The sequence below is a fragment of the Eschrichtius robustus genome, chromosome 8 (assembly GCF_028021215.1).
Source record: "Eschrichtius robustus isolate mEscRob2 chromosome 8, mEscRob2.pri, whole genome shotgun sequence".
NCBI lineage: Eukaryota > Metazoa > Chordata > Mammalia > Artiodactyla > Eschrichtiidae > Eschrichtius > Eschrichtius robustus.
In genome coordinates this window covers 82,156,645-82,180,525 of record NC_090831.1, presented here as the reverse complement: position 1 = coordinate 82,180,525, position 23,881 = coordinate 82,156,645, and the positions used below count along the sequence as shown (strand labels likewise).

General features: G+C 40.5%; 1 protein-coding gene across 7 annotated transcripts in view; it reads right to left on the bottom strand.

The window, feature by feature from the left end:
* The window catches only part of CREB5 (cAMP responsive element binding protein 5), a 404,455-nt gene that overhangs the window by 97,104 nt on the left and 283,470 nt on the right, over positions 1-23,881 (bottom strand). For all 7 annotated transcript variants that reach the window (XM_068549214.1, XM_068549219.1, XM_068549213.1 and 4 more), the window contains 2 exons: positions 8,002-8,128; positions 2,305-2,415 (listed from right to left, as the gene is read on the bottom strand). In XM_068549214.1, the coding sequence (XP_068405315.1) occupies positions 2,305-2,415; positions 8,002-8,128 (238 nt within the window). The remainder of the gene's footprint in view (positions 1-2,304; positions 2,416-8,001; positions 8,129-23,881) is intronic.

The following is a 23,881-nucleotide window of genomic DNA, read 5'->3' as shown; positions in this document are numbered from 1 at the left end:
ATCTGGAATCCATTCTAGTCTTACACAGGAAGAAAATTAGGCATAGAACAACAAAGCCCATAGCTCTGAGAAACCTGGGGAGGCTCTGGCTGACATTAACATTGCGGAAGAGTTTTTTTCTTCTCTACTTTGTATTTTATAAAAGCTTCTCATCTGAGTAAACCAAAGCTGCTAGAAAATATTGTACGGTTAGTAGATGGCAATAACGTGTTTCTCCAGTGAATAAAGCAAGCAGAAATCAGAATAAGGACGCTCAGTATTGTATTAAAAGTCATTCACTTAACGCTTTTCCAAGCTACTAGGTAAATGCTCTTCTTCCAAAATATAAGTGGCCGATATTACAATTTTTCCCTTTGGATTAACAGTAATCCATATTTGTATTGGCAATACCCGGGTTAGGGGTGGGAGTTTGGCGCAGGGGGAAAAGCTGTATCTACTTCATGATACAGTTGGTTTGCCCAGACATCATGGATCTGGAAATATTCATTCACTTAGAACATGAATCAGCAGAGTAGTATGCCTGCTCAACATTTAACTCAACAAACATTTACAGGGTAACACTATTTTTATAAGTACAGCCCAATTCTCCCTTTTGTCTCCTGCTGATATCATTCACTATTAAGCTGCCATATCATATGTTTTTATTTCATACATATAAATAACTATAAACCTGTACTCCCTTTGGAAGCATTTTCCTTCTTTGCCAGCAAGAAGAGGGGTAGGACACTTCAGAGTCGAGTGGTGGCATAAAATCCAATGAAACTCAACTGCAGGGAAATTTGGTTTGGAATTGTGTTTTAGAATCTACCTCAAGTTTGTCTGGGAGGTCCCTCAAAATGGTTACAGACCCTGAACTAAATTAGGTGATTCAGAAATAATCCAGCTGGAGGAGTAGCATCTGATGCTTAGACCCAGAACACTTATTCATACACATGAATAACTTAATTTTATTTTTTTCTTAAGTACCGTCACAATTCATTTTTTATTTTCCTTTAAAAAAATGTAAATGGCATTACTCTGGTCTCCAAAACAGATGCCAGTTTGGACTTTACTCTGCCAGCAAGTATTTGGTTTGGCTCAGCAGGGCGTGAGTTGAAAAAATATTTGCCGATTCCAAAAAGATTTAACGAGCTCTGCTGAAGGTGCTGGTGCCATCTGGCATGTCACAGGGACTGTGGCACAGCAAAGAGAACTCTCCCAACCACAGATTTTATTTGCCCAAGGTAGCCAACACTGGGAGTTCAGTTGCTTCCTTGGGCTGAGAAGCTGCAAGTGAAATGAGTGAAGTTTCCAAGAGAACGTGACCAAAGCAGGCGCCAAAAAAACTTGCTGCCATTGAAAACGAAGTCACTGGGTATTGATGGCTAATTTTCAGAGATGTCAATGACATCCTCACCCCAGCCATTAGACAGGGTCCCTAACGCTGTCAGTCAGCAAACCAAATAAATCTCCAACTTCTAGCAAAAGCTATCTATCCAATATCAGATACTAAAAACTTTGCTGCAGTGCATTTTGTTGACATCTGATACCTTACTAACTGTGGTGTCAGAATTTATATGAAAACTGAATGACCTACTTCAAGTAACTCCACTAAATATAACCAGCAAATTTACTTTATATGGCCAAGATCGACATGCATTGCTTTTATTAATATTTGGTAGAACAGAAATGCATGAATCTATCACTTTGATTGGAAAGACTGACCTTACTGCATATCAGTCTCATACGTTAAAAGTCACTGAAGTTGTCACCTGAAATCACACATTTCAGTATGAGCTGCAGTTACCCCGTGAGAAAACAAGGCACTGGTCCTTTCAGCTCAATGTCACATCTGATGACTATAACAAAAACTGAAAAATATTTTCATAGTAGTACGTGCTTAAAAATCACATGTCTGTCTTGGTGGCCGTGGGGACAGGAAGAGTGGCGTTGAAACTGTGACTACCTCGAAGGAGAGAAACTCTGGATTGTTTTTGCTAATTTCTCTTTCTGAACAAATATACACATACTTGGGTACATCCCTCCTCAACGCTTATGGATTTCCCCAAACTTCCAAAAGTCCCCCTCACTAAGGCCACAGGCTGGTCCAATGTTTGTTATATGAGCATCCGATGCCAAGGTTCAGTAACAAATAGCCTCAAAGAGAGAGCCAAGCTCTGCACAGCTTTGCCACAGAAAGACCTATTCATTGAAACAAAGACAGAGCCATCTACCTGACTTGACTGAAGTTTGGAAGTCAGAGCAGAAATCAAAAGAAAGAAAAAGTCATGAAATAACAAAAGGATGATTATAACTGTTATTTACCATTTTGGCTTCTGAATGCATTGGCTGGACTTGGGGAGAAGCACAGGGGTTGCTGAGATTTGGACCTTGCATTCCCAGGAGGTTGGAGTTCACTGACATTTGTCTCTCCATCTAAGAGAAAGGAAAGTAACAGAATCAGAAGTCTGAGAAAGGCAGTCTAGGTCATAGACAAAGCTGCATTTCTCTTTCAAATGGATCGTTTAGAATTTCTGTGAATAACTCCCGGCAAAGCCTGTGGTTTGCTGAAGGGTAAACAATATACTCCTGAGCCTTGAACTCAAGCACATCAAAGAATCATCCAAAGCTGTGCCTTCTAGAGAATACGCCTGATGTCAAAGAGAACTACGTGTTGTCATGGTAGATCATTTCCAAACAAAAGTATGCAATACTTCCACTTTCGCGAACACTCCAAATACTACTCATCATGCTTATTTTTATAGCTACACAGAATAACATATGCATAGAAAAATGCTGGCAGGATACAGAATATACCAAATGGTTATCTCAGGTTATCTGTGGCTTTTTTGTTCTCCCTAAATTTTATACAGAAACGTGAATCATTTTAGCAATAAGAAAAAATTCATTTAAAAAGCCACCCTCTTAAAGATGACGTGTCTTCCTGTCTCTCTAACTCATGACCACAATCAAAATGATCCAGCAGAGGTATTTGAGCTGCTGCCCCTGGCACATCTTCTCTTCCCTGTTAACCGTGTCTGACTACACAGGAGCAGTTTTAGGCCTCACAGCAGGGCTAGGGCTCTGGAAAGGTGAAGAAAGCAGTCAGGGTGCTGAAGACTCGTGATCAATGCCCTCCACTGTCCTGCTGGCCTGCCCTAGTGTCTAGAATTAACATTCAAATATCTGAATTGAGTCCTGGCATTTTTTTGTCTCCGGGGCGCGTCCCTGTTAAAAACTAAATACAGCAAAATCTCTATTTCAGTCAAGGACGGGTGCGTCTGATTAATATTTTCTGTTTAGTAGAAAATTAGCACTTTTTGAAGAACTAGAATAATGCTTAATAAATACTTAATACTGAAATCCCACAGAAAATAATTCGACTTTCCTCAGGGGGGAAATAGTTTCTTCAATGCAAGAGTTTTTCCATTTGCCAAAGGATGGAAGTGAAAACAATGGTTGGAAATTTTAGGGAACCACGTTTCTGCTCAGTTAGCCTAAGTAGTCTTAGAAAATACAGAGTTCCTTATCACTGGAGTTTATCAAAGTGTGGAGGATGGAAACCTCACAGACAAGAGTTGAGAGTAATAGTTGAACTAAATGACCCTTTAAGGTCCCTTCCATTGTTGGGACTCTATCACTGCAATTCCTGCTGTGTCCACTCCAAGTGCAGGGGTGGGGAGGGGGTATAATTATGACACCAATGTGTGGATTAGCAGAGGCGCCTGCCTAAAGCCTCTCATGAATGACTGGCGCACATTTTCTGTCACAGCAAAGCACCATCAGCCTTACCTTGGCCAGAATTAGCTTATCAGTTATCTAGCAATGTATGAATATGTGAAATTGTTTCAAAAGGAGCTACTTAATGAAGGAGAACTTTCTAGACCACTCTAGCAAGACCTTTTGCAGCACCAATTCAACAAAATAAAATAGAGTTGTCCCTCAGTATCTGCTGGGGATTGGTTCCAGGACCCACCTCTGATACCAAAATCCAAGGATGCTCAAGTCCCTTATATAAAATGGCATAGTAATTGCATAAAACTTACACACATCCTCCCTTATACTTTAAATCATCTCCAGATTACCTATAATACCTAATACAACGTAAATACTATGTAAATAGTTGCCAGCACTTGGGAAATTCAAGTGATGTTTTCTGGAACTTTCTGGTATTAAAAAAGTATATTTTCAATCCATGGTTGGTTGAATCTGCAGATGTGGAACCCGCAGGTACGGAGGGACAACTGTATTCACTCTCATATTCCTCTAAATCTCCAGGCAGCCTGGGTAGTCTAATTTTTTTAATTATTTTTTAAAATCATGGTAAAATATACATAATATAAAATTTACCATTTTAACTCTTTTGAAGTGTACAATTCAGTGTCATAAAGTACATTTGTATGCTCTCATTGTTAAGTCATGGAGATTTCTCTAAAAAATGCTTATTACTTTATAACTCTCACTTCCAGAGGCTAGGGGATAGGAGAGTTGGAATAGGATTCAACACACTATTCCAATTAGTGACCTTCTCCTAGAGGGAAATCAAGTCCAAAGGAGCTTTTGCTTTCAGTGTCCTAAAGGAGGATGGTTCAGAAGGACACATGATTGTCCAGGGTTTTCCATCATGCTTTGTAGCCGTCATGCTCTACAAAGAAGTGAGAGTAGCCTGCTTGCTGCCTCTTGATCCAGAGTCAGCCACGCTTCCCACTTCTCAGAAAAATTACAGTCTAGGACTGTTTCTACCTTGTGACTGACAAATTAAACAGAATACTGAAAACAGGCTGATTTTCCTATCTTAAAAAACTGCATTTTTCCATCTAAGTAATTATAGGGGGTTAGCAAGAGCCTCTTTATAACAACCATTTGGTGCTTTGTGCTAATAACGCTCTGCCCGTGAGTCTGGCTTTAATGAGTGGACTAGAATTAGGAGGTCAGAAGATGGGGGTGGCTTTTCTAAATACTAAGCGACATTGAGCACTGTAGGTAAAACATCCAGGTAAAGGAGATCACCTTTTTTTGAGCTTCTTCTTTTCCCTTGAAACAAACTGGAAAACAGGAGCCAAGATGTCTGCAGTTCACTGGGCTTTTGTAATTATAAATGGGTGCTCGTATTCCCAAATTATTTCAGCATTTGACTTTCAAGATCAGAAATCACAACCCAGTGAAGTGCTGGAAGGCAACGTCTGCCTTTTTCTTCACCACATGCCAGCATCTAGCACAGAGCCTGTTCCACAGCAGGTGCTCAACAAAATTGTACGAAATAAATGAATGAATGAACAAATTCGTCATTTGTTTCTGACCTAGAGCTTTGTGAAATATGCAGCCTGACAGCATGCACTACAGATCAGTTAAGAATCTCACCTGCACCTACAGACATAAACTAATCTTTTATGCCACAGGAAGCATGATTTCTCAGGGCAAGAACTCTACGGAAAGACCACACTTGACAAGCCAGAGTTACAGTGCAAGGGCTGGCGACTTGATAACAAGGAAGAAAAGGCCCAGATTTCTAGGGCCTAGAACTCTTAGCATATGCTTTTAGATACCTTGTGTTAATTTTCTTTAGCTACATTACTGTCACACCGAATCACGATTTCCCAACCTTGGCACTACTGACATTTGGGGCCAAATAATTCTTTGTCGTCTTAACTATCCTGTGCATTGTAGAATGTTTAACAGCATCCCTGGCCTCTACCCACTAGATGCCAGTAGCACTTTCCCAGAGTTGTGACAACCAACAGTGTCTTCAGATATTGCCAAATAACCCCTCGGGTACAAAACTGTCCACAGTTGAGAATCACTGCTCTAGATTGACACTATTTTCATGACAGCTGTACACATCACTGACATGGGTTTGGAAACTCCTGACTCTCTTTATCTACCCTGGCTCTTTACCATGCACCTGATCCTTTGCTTCTATTCTGAAGTATCAACATTTTTTAAAAATTTCAAGTATATTGACCTCTCTGTTAAAACTTTAAAGACTCTTTTTCTTTTTTTGACGTGGACCATTTTTTTTTAAAGTCTTTATTGAATTTGTTACAATACTGCTCCTGTTTTATGTTTCGGTTTTTTGGCCATGAGGCATGTGGGATCTTAGCTCCCCGAACAGGGATTGAACTCGCACCCCCTGCATTGGAAGGCGAAATCTTAACCACTGGACCACCAGGTAAGTCCCAAAGACTCTTTTTCTGTTCAACTCCTCTATTATTTCAAGTTGTACAGTGAAGTGATGTGGTAGAAACCAGTGCCAGGCACGCTTTTCTCTGGGTCTTTTCAGCCTAAATGTCCCACCTTTGCCCCTGGGAATGGAACACAGTTTAGTCAAATGGGGAAAAAAGGTCACTGTAGTGATATTTTTCTGGACAATGCATAGAATTCCTGAAAGGAAACTATTTTGGACAAGAAGGATTTAAAGCCTGGATGAAGATGGCTTGTGGTAGAAGTCTCCATGCCATTAGTGGCGTTGAATGAAACCCAGGATCACAGCATTGGTGGTGCTGTTCTCCTTTACCTAAAGATGTTTAAGGTGAGTGGTGCAGGTAAAGTCAGTCAGCTCACTTGTCCTTCTGACCCAATTTTGCAAAGAATCTTTCTAGCCTGAACTACCTGATACTTACAGTGGGCAGGTCCATGTCTCTACAATTGGGCCACCAAGGCTTTCTCCACCCCCCCTGCTTCCACTTGGATAAATGAGCAAATTGCTCATCCTGGGATGATCTGGGCTGTTCAGCATGAGGTGAGTGTGTGTCCTAGTCACGACTCTTCCCTTCCAAGCTGTGTGACATTAGACAAATCCCTTCAATGTCTGACTCTTCAGCTTTTCATTGGTAAAATAAGTATATCAATAATGACGGCGATCATATTCCCACAGGATTGCTGTGAGAACAAAATGAAACAGCAAATGTAGACAGTTCCTTAGAATGCTAAAAATGCTCTGCAAAACATTCCTGATATTATTGTGGGAGGGTTTTAATTGCATTGCCATATCACCTCTAAGGCTTTTCAGAACACTTATGGCCCTGTAAATCGTAACACCAGCCACGTGCACCAAAGCACAATGCCACGGAGGATGACGATGTACAGGGTGGGGATCCCGTGGCAGGAGAGCAAGGTTTGCTCTGAAACAGTCTGTATCTGCGTTCTACATGAATCTGCTGTTTTCAGAAGGGGCAGTATAATATCATGTACGCGTGTAGACTCGGGAGCCAGACCACCTGGATTTAAACCCTGATTCTGTCACTCACTAGCTCTTAGTGACCTAGTCACTTAACCAAGTTCCTTAGCCTCTTGTGCCTCAGTTTCCTCATCTGCAAAATGAAGGTAATAACAGTGCATACCTCAGAGGTTTGTTGTGAGAGGGAAAGGAGAGAATGTACGGATCATGTAGTGGTTGAGAGAGAATTCCTGGGTTCAAAACTCAGCTACTCTGCTTCTCAGCCAAGCAAGCTACTTACCTTACTTTCTCCATTCAAAAAAATGGGATAGTATCAGTACCTACCTGAGAGGGTTGTTTCACATGTTGATGAAGTGCTTAGAGAGTGACTGGCACATGGTAAGCACTCAATAAACGCTGCTAACGTGATTAACAGAACATGATACGCACGGATACGTGTTAGCAGTTATTATGTACCATCGTTATTATTGTTATTATTCTAATTATCACTCTGAGTCCTGGCTAGACCACTCATTGGCAATTTAATGACACTCTGTATGTAGCCCAAGCTATAGGCTTTGGAGTAGTCATAAAATCCCCTGTCCCTGGACAAATTCCATTCCCTGGGTATGACAAGCTCACTTGTCACCAGCAGGAAGATGGAACCATGCCTCATCAGGGAAGCACAGTAGGATGGAGAAGCCAGCAAGATGCCTAGGGATGCACAGCGAGGCACTCAAAGCAAGCTGGCACCCAGCTCAACTCTCCATCCAGAAGAAGCCACTTTCTTCCCTGTCAGCTTAGACCTCAGCTCTTCCTGCACTCTTTCAAATGGGGCAACCTCGGCAGAAGTCAGAAGCACTTACTGGCATCAAGACGGCGGAAGAGCCCGGCATTGTAGGGTTGGGCAGGGTCCCTGGCATGGAGGCTGGCATGGGTTGTCTCTGTCTGTTGTGAAGATGGAGCAGAGAAGATAGAGAGCCTGGGACAGGCCTGGGAACAAAAAAAAAGAAAAAATAGCAAACATTATTCTCAATGCCCTGATCAGGGGATTCACTGCCTGTTTCCCATGTCCAGAGCCAGCGGGGACAACACCATTACACGAGCAGCAGATCAGATCCCCTGATGGGAGCCACATAATTAAGGATATTAGGGAAATAATAACAAATGAAATACAAGCCTGGCTTCCTTTGCTACTTCCTAGTTAATACATCAAATTCCAGTTCATTTCCTGACCTCTGTTATCTAACTGATATTCAATAGACAACAAGCTGGTAAATCTCCTACAACGCTTGCATCTCAGGAGAGGGACCTGGTGGTGAAATCCTGTGTGTTTACTCTGAAGCCTCTGCCCTCTGGAGGACCTTAGAGCCTGAGATCTGTGTACATTTGTTTTATCCACACTCTCTCACACCTCTGCCTGGAAGCCTGCCTGGCTTTGCTCTGGATATACTTTCACTATCTGGATTTGCAGAGCCAACTTAATTCATAATTTCCCAATAGAAATCCATTTTGACTTTTTCACAGTTCCCTACTTTGAGTGGAAAAAAACCCCAACAAAGCCAGGTCACAAACCAAAGTAGCTAGATTATGGTTCACAGCAATGCAACGAGCCTTTCTCAAGGCGAGTCTGGAGCCCAGCCCCCAATTACCAATCCCTCATTTCATAATAGCTCGAGGTGTTAGGCTGTTTGACAGAAACTGATTTCGGCCTGACCTGCAGGACTTGGGTAAGCATTCCTTGGGTGAGTACACAGTTCTTTTGCTTCAATTTGCCAGAAAAAAATTTAAGGGTCTTAAATTGATTTAATGAGCCAGGGAATATGGGACTGAGGGAAAAAGGGAATTATTTGTGTTTATTAAAAATGGCAAACAAGTGACCTCCTTGGCTAGATTCTCAATCTCCTGATGCTCTTGCCCTGGGGAGCTGTATAAATGTCAAACCATCGAAGTAAAGACTTAACAACAAACAAATAAAACAAACAAATAAACACACACCCTTCAGGACCTCTGAGTCTTCCACGTTAAACCAGCTTATCCTGAATGCCGTGATAGAAACTTGTGCTTCCCAAATTAATGTATTTTCTAAAAAAAAAATCCCTCATGCTAAGTGCTGGGTAAGGATTGCAGAGAGATGTTTTCTGCAGGCCAACGCCTTCCCGTGTTTCAGGGAAGGGTAGCATGAAGAGCCTCTTCTTTGGAGCTCATTTGCCTCCCATGGGTGACTCATGGAGCCTAAACTGGGGGAAAGAATGCCAAGATATTCTTTCTTTGCATTGCTGTTACAATTCCAAAGAAGATTAAGTTTTCTGTTCTTTTCGCCTGAAAGGTCCCTTGGAAACATAGCTTGCTATCAGAGTCACACACATCATAGAAGGATTAGTCCTAGATTAGTCCTAGATTTATATGTTTAGGAAGTTGTATATATGAAAATATAAAAAAAATATAAAACCTTTACACAGAGTTTACGGAGATGTACGCAAATTACAACCAGTTCTATTAATAGAATGTGTGTGAGTGGTTACACAGATAGGCTAATGTAAGAAGCTTGTAACAATGAAATGAGTGTTTTCAGAAAAGCAAATGAAGTACTATGGGTATTTCTTGGCAGGTACCCTTGGTACCTCTGGAGTATGGATGAACAGTAAGGATTAGTAAGGGCTTTGAAGGCCCTTCAGCTTCTACAATTCTAGGAAATTGCTGGTTTCAACTGCTCCAAAATTCTGTAGTTGTAATGTCACTGGGTCTTAAAGTCTATGTCATTCAGAGGTGAAGAACTCAGTCAGAGAGGTATAAAATGCTGCTCAGTCATCAGACATTTGTTTTGTATTCTCCAGTCTTAATGTTTTGTTTGGGACCTTTGCTGAAAAGAAAATAGCTATATATCAAAGTACAGAATATTTAATAATGGTCAGTTCCTCTAAGTACAAGGTTAATAATCTGAACTCCCCACTTTCATAATGAGACCCTACAGATAAGTTAATTATCCATCCATCCATTCATCTAAAGATATCCAGATAGATAGATAGAGACAGACATCTATACATACATGCATGCATATAGATACATAAATCTATACATACATACAGTCTTCTACCATATGTCTGTTCCCCTAGTCACCAGAGGTAATGCTTTGAGTGTAGACAGAGACACGCAAAAACTGTTATAGGAGAGACAACTAAAAATATTTGATTATGTTGATGTGCAGAATCATCCTCATAAACAAGGGCAACACATTATCATTATTTACATTTTGTTCCCAACATATTAATGATAACCTTGATTATCAGTTTTTATTGATGGGCTATTTTTTTTAAAAAGAAATCAATTAAACAACTTAATGGTGATGTAAATGAAGACGCGAAAGTAATTAAATTTAAAACAAGCTTTCGTTCTTCCCCAAACTGTGGAAAACTCCCAGTTGTATAGAATAATTGGGGAATAGTATGTTTCATTTAATTCAATGTTCTTATTAGGTCAGTTATTTCCACACCATGCATAGGTCTCCTAGATTTTAAAATATCAAGTATTCCCTCATTAATTAAGAAAATCTTTCAGGGTACTGGGTTCCCTTGGGATTATAATAATAATTATTAATGATACCAATCAGGTCAATTAGCAACATATACTTGGAGGGAAAAATGGTTATTACAGAATGCTCTATGTTTGAATTCTGAATAATTTTGAATTATTGTTTTACCCAGATTCTGTAAATAATTTCCCCAACTCCATCTGTAAAACCAATGGAGTTTTCTAGGCTTCTTGCTTAGGTTTTTAAAACTACAAAAACTGCAAAAAAAAAAAATCTATGGCTACCCATCACTAGATATACAAAGGACTAGAATGGGGTTATTATGTAGCTTGGCCTGAGAAATAATCATTTGTCCAGAATATTCAGACCACTGAAGCAAGAATGGTATTGGAATACTTGCATTAATTGTCTAATTCCCTTTGTGCGTGTAGAAATAATAATTAGTTAATACATTGCATAAAATTTTTTAATTGCACTTATACACTGCTTCATATTTTTCTAAATATGTTCACCTTCATGTGACTTGAAACAATGCAATGTGCTGGTAGGTCCTATTACTCCCATTTTACTTAGGAGGAGGCTGAATTCAGAGACATTTAAATTTGCCCAAGATCATATGGGTCATGAAAAGAAGTAGGACTTATTCTCAACTTGCAATATAGGGCTGCCCCCATCCCACCTTGATGGCTCCCATAACTAAGTTATTATTGATTTTTTTATACTAAAATAAATCCACGGTCCATTTCCTTTGATATTCACACTGCTCCCTGGACTTTCCAATGAAGTAGTAAAATTCTGCAATACTGCTAACATGAGAAGTCACTGATCCATGTGAAATTATGTTTTCTTCCTTTAAAAAAAAACCAAACTTCCCAAACAACACATCAGCTAGGCTCTGAAAATAAGATGGCAAATTGCAGTAAAGTTGTGAAAACAAAGACCCAACAGTCTCTCTCCAGTGCAGGCTTGTTGCCATGAGTTAATTCCAGGCTTTGAGCGAGCCGAGCCTCCTTTTTAATAACCATATGCCTCTAGGTAAAGTATTTCTACTAAAAATTATTGAGGCATGGAACAAGGTAAGATGTGTGAGCTCATGTTGGATTGTTCAATTATGAAACTGAGTCCCATGGCATTAAGAGTTTTCCAACTTGACAGATTATTCCTCTTTATACACTTGTATAAACATACTGCTTACGGCTGAAATCTATGTAAGCTTTTCTTTCAATTACGATGTCAGGGATGACAGACGGTGTTTTCACCGTCCTCAACAGAATGATAGGTACCACAGCGAGAGATTTCACGTCCTCGTTTTTCCCTCCAAAGGATGTCATCCATTCTAGGGATGTCAGTAAAGATGCCTGCTGGTCTTCCTTGCCCTTGGGCAAGCCCAACTATCTTTAAGGAGCCAAGGGCCAGTGCTTTTGTTTGCAAGATCTCAGGAGGATCATGGCAGACTGCTCTTCTCTCCCAGGTCTTCACCAGATCCATGACCTCCTGGGATTGCTTATTAAACTCTAAAGACAGGCAGATAGGCCAGGTATGTGGACAGGCAAAGGGAAGAGGCGAATGATGAAAAAACAATTAGGTTGGAAAATTGGAAGATCAATATTAGCATCAAAATCAGACCACAGCCATCTAAGAAATCTTGGGCAGATAAAAAAATAACAACAAAAGAACTTGGTGTTGGGGGGTCGGCGACAGACTGAAAAAAAGCTTGAAAAGCAAGAAAATGGCAGGAAGAGTGGGCAAGGAGCAGGGGATCCAGATGCCATTGCTATTAGAGTTTCTGACTCTGGAGAAGAAACTTCCTTAGCTTTTAGGCTCTCCACCTCATCATCTCTTTAGTGAATGGATCAGACTACAGGCCCTTGAAACTCTCAAATTCAAATTCTAGGGCTTGAACTGAAAATGAGATGTTCTTAACCTAGTGAGACTATATGTTTCATTATGATAAGGGTATTCTTTACTGCTCACTGGTGCGTCCACAGCCCTTAACCTGGCACCTGGCACATAGGAGGGGGTCAGTGTGTCTCTATTAAGTGAAATTGAGCTGGTACAGCACCTAGTTCTTAAATTCCAAATAGAAGGTGTCCCTAAAAAGTGAGAGAAATTGCTTAAAAACGGACCCAATCCATTCTATGGGGCCCACACTTCACTCTCATTTACATGTAACATGATCTCACACACAGACTAGAGAAACCTTGTTGACTGCTATCTTTGTATTTGCTTATGAGAAGAAAGATGTGCTGCCTTTGGACCTTCTTAAATGAAGTGTTGTGGCCTAATTTAGCAAACTAGTCTCTGTCTGGGATGGGGAGACTGAAGAGTTGAAGAGGTGAATACAAAACTCTTAAGTCTTAAGAGGAGGCAGTTTGTAATGAGAAATGCTTATTTACTCATTCTTCTCCTAAGTGGAATTTTAAAATTCCAATTTTTGTAAAGAAGGCAAATTGCCAGGATAATCAAGCAGAATGTGAAATGGAAAGACAGCATAGTTAATTTCTTCCCTGTAGTACTAACTACATTGTAAAGTGGGGTAGTGAAGAACATGGGCTCGGGAGCTGGTCTGCCAAATTGGAATCTCAGCTCTGCCACTTATTAGCTGTGAAACCTCGGGCAGAGTTACTTGGTCTCTCTGTGCCTCCGTTTCCTCCAGAGTAAAATGGGGTGATAGAGAGATTTACCTCAGGGCATTAAATGAGTTATCACATATTAAATATATTGAATATGCTTAATAAAATTAGTTGTGGTTGTTTTTGTTGTTATTATTATTATTCTGAAGCACTGACCAAACAACAGATTAATTACTATACTTCAATCAAGAAACTGTGGCTTGGGCTTCCCTGGTGGCGCAGTGGTTGAGAGTCTGCCTGCCAATGCAGGGGACACGGGTTCGGGCCCTGGTCTGGGAAGATTCCACATGCCGCGGAGCGACTGGGCCCGTGAGCCACAAATACTGAGCCTGCGCGTCTGGAGCCTGTGCTCCGCAACAAGAGAGGCCGCGACGGTGAGAGGCCCGCGCACCGCGATGAAGAGTGGCCCCCGCTTGCCACAACTAGAGAAAGCCCTCGCACAGAAACGAAGACCCAACACAGCCAAAAATAAATAATAAATAAATAGTAAATAAATTAAAATAAATAAAGTAATACAGCTCAATTTAAATTAAAAAAAAAAAGAAACTGTGGCTTAAGGCTGGGATCTTTTTTTTTTTTTTTTCTTTTTGTGGGATCTTAGTTGCCCGACGACCAGGGATCGAAGTCAGGCCCATGGCAGTGAAAGCACTAAGTAAGGCTGGGATCTTAAAGAACATCAACCCTTAGCTTTAATTGAAGAACTACAATCTAACAAATATAAAAGAGTCCAAAACTCCTAGCATATATATTTCTTTTAAAACCCATCAACTTTAGAATCCCAAACCTCTCTATGGAGGCAAATGGATTCCTCCCACCAACAATTTTACAGAATTGCAAAATGACTTCACAGTATTTCTCAGAAAGGATCCTTGAAAATATTTCCTCAAAATGGAACCAAACTAGTTCCCCAGAGATCAGTCCTCAGTCTCTTGTTTTTCCTGAAAACAATGACAAAAATCCAACTGAAGCAATAACTGGGAAAACAAGAAAGCTATCTGGCCCACATTCTAAAAGACATCATATTACTTGTATCTTTTAGAATTAGCTCATGCTCTGTACCAGGTCTCGTGGCCAAGCTCCTGAAGTTGGATGGCAAATACTGTATTTCCTCTTTTAACAAATGAGGAATTTGAAAGTAGAAATTCTACTGTGAAGTAGGAATAGTTAGCTTGAGAAAAGGCACAAAAATATCAGCAGAATTCAATTAAAATATGTATTTTTCCCTTTCAAAGCTTCCTCAGGCTCAAGGGAGGACCTCTGATAAAGATCGGGAATCTCCGGGAAAGAACTGTCCACCCCCTCACCCCACTTTTCCTTTGGTGACAAAGACCTCTGGGTGTCCAGGAAGAGAATTTTGCTTTAGTATCTGCATCCTATCCTCTACCCAGCCCCTAGCCCCTATCTTGTCCCGAAAAGCTAGTAAAATAGCCAATGCAAAATGGCAAATGCTTTAGCTCATCAGCAATACCAGTAAGCCCATACCCTGGTGATAGAACTCAACATGGCGCCACGGCCCTGAACAATCTGGCCCCTCACTGCCTTCCCAGCTCACGGCCCTGGGCTACACGCACCTACCATAATGACTTTCTTCCAGCTTTATGAAAGCGCCACCTTCCTTCCTGCCACAGACCCTTGACATAAGTAATCCTACAACCTTCTCTGGGCAATCACACCAGGATGGGGCCTTTTTTGGCATGCTCTCAGGCACCCCGTACTTTTCCCTAGTAGTATTTATCACCATTTATTCAATCAATCATCAAAAAAACCAATGAAGCACCTAATACGTGTTGGGCTCTATACAGTTTTATTTCAGAGGGGAAAACCTATTTGGCAAATTAGGTCACTTGCATAATAATTCATTTACCAATGTTCAACTGGTGACAATAGGATGATAAACAAAATAGATATGTTTCATGGCCTCTTGGAGTTTACCATCTCTGCTTCCCAATTATAATTCATTAATGATTTTGAGTGATTTTTAAAAGTGCCTTGCTCCCAACTAGACAATACACTTCGTAAGTCAGAGATTGTGTCTGCTTTGTTCACCAAGGCAGATACTTCTGAAACTTAAGAAAGCACATGATACCTAATAGGTAGGTTTTTTTTTAAATAAATTTATTTATTTTATTATTTTTATTTTATTTATTTAATTTTTTGGCTGCATTAAGTCTTCGTTTCTGCATACGGACTTTTCTCTGGTTGCGGTGAGCGGGGGCTACTCTTCGTTGCGGTGTGCGGGCTTCTCGTTGCAGTGGCTTCTCTTGTTGCGGAGCACGGGCTCTAGGCGCGCGGGCTTCAGTAGCTGTGGCACGTGAGCTTAGCAGTTGTGGCTCATGGGCTCTGGAGCGCAGGCTCAGTAGTTGTGGCGCACGGGCTTGGTTGCTCCGCAGTATGTGGGATCTTCCTGGACCAGGGCTCGAACCCGTGTCCCCTGCATCGGCAGGCGAATTCTTAACCACTAAGCCACCAGAGAAGCCCCTAATAGGTGTTTAATAATTACTTCTTGAATTAAGAAAACATAGTTTTCAAGGATCTCTTCGACTAGCAATGAACATGGCAAAAACAGTGTTCAATAAATTATCTCTGCTAACTAATGAGAACTTGATTTACAAGTCGTAAGTGAAACTAATTTACATTAACAGCCTAACATAACCCAATTCTGTTCTTGAAAAGCATAACTGGTTACCTCCAAGGTAATTCGTACTTTTTATCAGTGCCCCTTAGATTAAACTCAAGCTTTCAGATGAGTTCTAGACCCATTTATTTTTACATGAATTAAATTAATTTCCATTTGAAATTATATTTTGGGCATTTCATAAGAAAAGGCTATGAATAATTCAGGAACACTCATCTCTCTCTCATCTATATAATGTTTTAAAAATTGGATGCCTGCCCTGCAATAAGGCTGCACTTTATAATGTTCAGAGCTCTGAACTTAGAGGTACCAGTGACACCCACACCACAGTCAACTAAACATCTCTGCTTTGCACTGATTTATCGATATTGACAAGAACACTTTTGTAATCATTATCACCAGGGGTGTCAGAAGTTAAATTTACCGTGCAAAATAAATTTGGGCCTCTTTTTAAAAAATCAGTTTTGTATTACTGCTGCTTTTATCTTATAGATGTAATATCTGATATCTTGGAAATGTAATTTCTTTTTCTTGCAATGAAAGCCTGACTGCAAGAGGGCCAATGGTAGTAATAAAATGTCATACAGCTAACAGAGCTGCATCCTGCTGGAGCCTTTGCTGAGTTTTATAGCATATATGCTGCATCTACTCAGGCAGAGGAGATGTTTACTAGTGCTTTCAAATGTTTTAAACAGAGAGAGTAGTAATAGAAGGGGAGATGCGAATTTATGGCCATTCTGTTGAGACTAGTAAATCAATCTTTTTTTTCTTCTTTAATGACTGATTTCTGCACCATTAATCTGAATTAGTCATGCAGTCAGCTTGATTCACTTAAGTTAACCAAAAACACTTTTGGATTGGTTTCTGATGTACTATTGTCGAAAAAAATTCATTTTCAAAATCTGATTTTTTTTTCCTTGTAAAGAGCTAAAGCCTCTTTATAAAGACCCTTTATAAAACACCCTAAATGCCTGAACAGTTTGGCTTTAGTCATGGGTCAGACTTAAAGACATGAAGAGGTGGCTTTTCAGTTAGCCAATAACTTCTCAGTTGTATCAATTATTTATAAAGTTACACTTGGAAAAGGCAAGTAAATGCAGTTCAAAAGACATAAAATAAAAGATGATTTTGAATGCAAGCTCAAATAAATGATATATATCTATTTGGCTGGCTAGGGGCAAATTTCTTCTCCACAGAAACATATCTCTAAGTAAAATGTCTTCCGGTTTGTGAATTGTTAATAAGCTTCTTCCTAGCTTCCTAAGGACAAATAAGTAGCACTCTGATTATGAGCCTTGTCATTTACATGTGACTGCTGCTTGCATTCATTCACCATAAATGAATAATTCATGAAAACCTTCACTAACACATTCGCCTGGATGTTCTGCAGAGGCAGAGAGCTCCCTGCACTTACAGACATCCCCTTCCCCCAGCTCTAAGTCAGCAACTCGGTTTTGATTTCTTCTGGACTCTCAGCTTGTCGGTTACCATGTTTGAATGGTAATTTGTGGTGGAATCCACACCCAGCACAATCCCCCAATACCTATGTTCCAAATGGACTGCTTTTTTTTTGCCGCTGAATGATGGAGGCTCCCAGCTGCAAAAGACTTCAGCCAGCAAAAAGAGAAGAGCTCTTGAAAGGATCATCTGGGCAACCTTTACTCATCCTTGCATTTTGCAAGGCTCCCCACTAGGTCACCCTCACTAATGTCTTTATCTAACCTCTTCTTGGATTGAGAGGCACAGTCTCTTAGGCAGTTTTCAAATACCTCTCCCGGGAGACCAAATTTATGACAGGTCCCACACAGCCACTTCTCAGGATGATTTCAGCTCTTTAGGAGGAGGTGATAGGAATGATTAGCTCCACAGGTATACTGCCAGGAGAGGGGACGTGTCAACGATGTAGGAGCGGCTTCGGGCAGCTGAGATGACATGCACAGACTCTGCAACCTTAGCCTGCTAAAAGCCTGATTTCTCAAGTTCTCTTCTTAATGATAAGGTAACTGAAATGCTCAAGGGTAACTTGTTCTCCAGGGGAACACAGACAAGGAAAGAGACACTCCTAAGGCTTAGTAATCTCCTCACTAGGTTACATCCTAACAGACAGCTGCAAATTCTAAACCAAGGCTGTAACCAAATAACCAAAATACATAGGATGGGGTGTGAGGGGTTGGTGGGGGGAGGCAGAAGGGGAAGGTATGGAGGACTTGGAGAAGGTTCCAAAGAAGCACTGAAAAGTACTAAAAGGCCAGAAGGGAAGACCTAAATGGAAAAGTAAAAGGAACAAGAAGACTGGGAGATGACGATACGATCTTCAAATTTCCAAATGACTATATTCAGAGAATGGTGACCAGTTACTTTCAAACCCAACTGAAGCAGAATAATAACAATAACAAAACAGCAGCACATGGGATTTAACTTAGAAGACGGAATATTTGCCGAGAATGAATAGCGTAAAACAATTAAACGGCTTACTGAGGTTTTGGAATTTCCTCTTATTAGGCTCTTAAAAAAATAGATTCGTCCCCGTCTGGCAGGGTTCGTAGGGAGGAGGTGGAAGAACTGGCAGACCTCTCATAGTCCTAAAGTATAGGTCTATTATTTTCACTTATTCCAGTCAGAGTGGCTGACAGAAATGACAGAGATGATGCTGGCTGCCATCATTAACCAGTATATCGAATAAAGCAGCCTTGTACGGCTGACAAGGCACAGGCTTTGAGTCGCCTGCTGGCCCCGCCACGGACCACAAGTGTGTGCTCTGCACAAATCATTTAACTTCTCTGTTTTCTCATAGGCAAAAAGAGGGCTATCGTCACCACTTCATAGGTGTGGCAGGAGGATGATCTGATAATCATACATGAGATAATATTCTGTGTGTGCTTGGGCCTTGGAGGACGATCAATGTGTATTCTATTCAAGAAATGATTCATCTATTTCAGAAAATAAAATCATTGCTAGTGTCATTTTAAAATACAGACTAAAGCTATATTCTCCTAAATTTCAGGGTGAAGTGGTTTGGGGAAAAGACTCAGAACATCCAGCCTCTCTGAGGGATCTGAATGTCTTTTCCGTTACTGGGAGTCCTGGTGTATCCTGGCATATTATCTTTTTTGGAGAAACCTGCTGATTTCTTCAGTCCAGGCTAGTCTCTGCTATGTGCTCTCATAGCAGGTCCCAGTCTCTCCCTTAGACTGGAGGGAGAGTATCACAGGGCACTGAGCTCAGCACACAGTAGGAGCCTTGTAAAGGTTTGTTGAATGACTTAATGAGGTTATCTCACTGTACATGGTGTTTCACTTCCTGGCAGCAGTACCCCCATGACACATCCATGACAGGCCTCTTTTTTAAAGATCCTGATGACTTGAAACTCTTTCCTGAAGGGACAGTCAACTTACCATTGACTTGAGCAAGGGGGATTGGGGCAGGGGTGGAGTTTCTAGGAAACTCGTGTGTCCTTCTTGTGCAACCTTTCCCGGGCTTCCTTTCAAGTTCTCCCACTTTGTAGCACTTATGATGCTAAATTGTTATTAGTCTGAAACACTTAATAAAATAGTAGCAATAAAGTTCATAATAATGATACTTGGCATTTACTTTGCACTTTGCATCCAAGGATCTCAAAGGGCTTTGCAACGAGGCTTTTGCTATTTTCAAAGCTACACATGGGCTGGACACACAAGCAAAGAAGCCATTGAGTTATAGCTTCCCTTTGGACAGAGTTGGTTCTATCATTAGGCTCAGAGATTGAGACTGTGACCATACTACGTGCATAAACACACCCACTACACACAAACACCCACAGACATCAGACATCTACATGTTAAAAGGCAAAAGTGATATAAAGACTTTCTGTCCCAAGCATGCTTTTGTCTGCATTAGCTGGGTCAAACCCTGGAACGCAGGTTTGCGTTTTGGTAGACTTGTTTTATTGTGCTATTTCTTTCAACCCCCTTCTCAGTGTATTTATAAAAACAATTGGAACATCTGTGTCTGTTCTTTAAAGGCATGGAAGTTTTAAAGGGCTTATTCTTCCTTTAAGTTCATTCTGAAGGAAATTTTGTTTAGGCTTAAATGATTAGTTAAAAGCCACACAGGGGTTTATGTATAAAGCATCTCTTCTAAGGCACTTTTCCCTTCCCTGGTGGCCTTGCATTTTGCCAAAGAGAGTGACTTGCTCAGTTTCCCATATTTTTCCCCAGACAGTCCTATTCCTACTCCCAAACAAATGTGGTATTTGGGGTTTCAAGTTTAAATGTAATTTGGTATCATTTCAGATGTCTTCCTACAGCTTAATAAACATCTTCCCCAGAGGGACATGGGTCTGATTTTAATTTGTGGTAGAGTTATGGTCACAGTAAATGTCAATTTTAGCTATCGACAGTAAGCCCCTACTAGAAATAGAAATAGAAAGTGACTGTCAGTGCATTTAAAGGACACGTGCCACATTATGCTTGCTCATAGGAGTTCACTGTTCCCCAAGAAATCCCTTCACTGATCTGTGACGACAGCTTGGTTTCTCCTCAGGCCCTGGGAAATCAGTGGCTCACCAGAACAGAATGTGTCAATCTGAAGATCATAAAAAGATACAGCGAAGTAACTGAGCCCTTGGCTTTGAATCTGAATATCCCAGAAAGCGTGTCACTTTCTCAGCTACTGGTTTGCCTGGTGATCATGGGCTGTGTCCTCAAGACCTCTGAGTTTCTGTTTCTTCATGTATAAAATAAAGTGGCTGAGCCAACAATCTTTAAGGACATTCTGACTCTAAAATTATATAATTAGATACGATCAAGAGTGGTAACCCGGCTTACGGAGAGGCCCAGAACTATTTACTTCAGGGAAGCAGCATGTCAGTTGTGAGTGGGTTTTCCTCAAAGCTGTGGACAAATGGGTAATTCATCACTAGACTTTTTTGGACATTCCCTTTCCTTGAACAAGAAGCAGGCTCCAAAGATGCCTGGATGCAGGGACCATTTAGCCGAGCAGGGCAGGAACCAGAAGTCCTGAGGGGTAGGTGAGGGGGTAGTTTCTTCTCGCATATGAAAAATGATCCTTTTAATTAGCATGAAATAAAGGTTTCACTCTTCTGTACACTAGAATTAGTCAGTTATTATTAAAGAGAATAATATGCTTTGAGAGAGGCAGGGCAGGTTCCCAAATAAGCCATTACTGTCTTTTCATTGTGGTGCCATTGGGCCCTTTGGGACTGGGACTAAACTGGACAATTCTGAGAATGACAAAAATTCTCCAAGTCTGTGACTTGCCAGGAAACATTTTCACTACTGAGGAGTAAACGCTATCTGACCCTACCTGTTAAAGAGCTAAGATAACATTCCCTAATTGCCTACGTTGAGCCCTATGGGTGATCCTGTGGTGGTGCCTGGGATGGTTAATTTTAGGTGTCAACTTGACTGGGCCATGGGATGTGCAAATATCTGGTTAAACATTATTTCTTGGTGTGTCTGTGAAGGTGTTTCTGGAAGAGATTAGCATTTGAATTGGTAAATGAGTAAAGCAGATTGCCCTCCCCAAGGTAAGTAGGCATCATTCAACCTGTTGAGGACCTAAGAAGAATAAAAAGGAGAAAGGTTGAATAGTCACCCCCCCCCACCCCTCTGTCTGACTGGTTGAGCTGGGACATCAGCCTTCTCCAGCCCCTGGACTGGGACTTAGGCCATCAGTGTTCCTGATTCTCAGGGTTTTGGATTTGGACTGAAATTTGTACCACTAGCTTTCCTAGGACTTCAGCTAGCAGGGATAAGATCATGGGACTTCTCGGCCTCCATAATTGGTGTGAGCCAATTTTTTATAATAAGTCATATATATCTTCATAGCCTATTGCCTATTGGTTCTTTTTCTCTGCAGACCCCTAACTAGTACAGTGTCTCCTCTTTAGAACCTTTTCCCTAGAAAGTGTCCTATATTTCCTTAAATATATTTGATAGCAGTGAATTCGTGGAATCCAGGCATTAACTTTCACAACCCTCATCCTCTACTTCTAATCATTCACCAAATTCTATTCTCTCCACCCTCAAAATAGACCTGGAATCCATCCACTTGGCTCCATCTCCACTACCAAGATCCTAGTCCAAAACACCATCTTTTCTCACTTGGTCCTTCCCACAGTTTCCACCTCCAGTTTTGCTCCTCTCCAATCCAACCTCTGCATCGCAGCCAGAATGATCTAATCATGACATTTCCCTCCTCAACATTCTTCCATGGCTTTGCTCAGCATATTAGAATTTAATAAAATCATCCTTTAAGCGTTCTACCTCTTTGATATCTGTAGTACTACTTTCCAATCTGACTTGATATGTTTCACCCATCCTGGCTTTCATTCATTTCCTAGAATGTGCCAAGCTCTTTCCTACCCCAGGACCTTAATACATCCTATTGCCTTTGCCTGGAATGCTTAGCCATCTGCTCTTCTGTTGACCAGCTCTTATTTACCTTTTAGGTCTCAGTTTAAATATTATTTTCTTAAAATTATCTCTGACCCCCAAATTCCAGGTGCCTCTAATTTAGAGGGTTGCATAGCTCCATGTGCTTTTCCTTCATGCTATTTCTAACGATATTTTTATAGGTATGATTATTTATTTAGCGTCAATCTTTCCCATTAAGACTCATAGCTTCCTGATGGCAGGGGCTATGTATCTTTTGACGGCCAGAGGTAAAGTCATTCTGCTTTCTTTTAACCATTGAGAAAATCTGTGCTTGCTTTCTGGAATATTCCACTCCATTTGGATGGAGAAGAACAGAGAATACCATAATACAGCTGGAAAGATTTCTAAAAGTTAAGACGATTGATCCAAAGTAAGTGAGTACCAGGGTATTCACCTACATGCTCTTAGTAATAGATCTTTCTGCCCTTCTGAAGCCTGAGGCTATTTCTTTTGAAAAGCACAAAAGCAAAAATGCCAAGTGGAAATGTTCATTCCAGGGCTTCTGATTTTTGCTTTAGGTTAATGTTGAAGCATTCAACGGTTCTTATGATAGTTAAGTGTTTTCCTTTTTTTGCCAATGGTTTCAATTGTTGAAGCTCTCCAGAAGAGTCAAAAACCATAATTTTTATGTAACGTTCCCAAGCATCAAATATATATGCCAAGCAAGCTTCCTTAGTTAAAATAGGGCATAAAGAACTATAGTTATAAGTGCCATGGATTGCTTTCCTTATAAGGCAGAAAATTGAAAAAAGGATCTTCTGGTTTTTTACTCAAAAACAAAGTAAACAAAATCAGTGATTTCAAAGTCCAGTGTGGCTGAGAGAATTCATTTTCTTAATATGGAGTGGGCTCTGGAGTGATGGAGAGAGTGGACATTCAGGAATGACTGTCTACTGCAGACTTCTGGCAAACTCTTTGGCCTATTGGTCCACAGCCAGTGTTTTTCTTCACAAATGAATTCCACATCTTTATTAAGTTAAGTATTTCTTTTTTTTTATTATTTGAAACATACTTTAAATATTTTGTTTTATGACGTCCTGGAAATTGATACAATTCCTTCCAGATCAAGGAAGATGGAGAAATCAATTACGTTTTTTTTTTTTTTTTTACATTGAGAGTGATTACACAAAAATTATGCCCCAATTTAGTTTATCCATTACAATGGATATCATTTGATGTCATGTGTGAACAACTCAGGACAGCCAGAATTAAAGGTGTCCTTCTGATTAGATGAATCGGTTATTTTCACAGAAAAGCCCTAAATGATTATTAAATAGAAATATACCCCTCGTGTGAGTTGATTTGTAAAAGACTACGTAGTTAGAATTATAGATTTTAAATTACAATTAACCCTTTATAAGAAAAACCCCTGTAAGAACAAAGTGAAATACACCAGAAGCCTGATGTGAGCTTTGTAATCCACAGAATGAATCTTATTAAAATGAACTTTAGGGCTTCCCTGGTGGCGCAGTGGTTGAGAATCTGCCTGCTAATGCAGGGGACACGGGT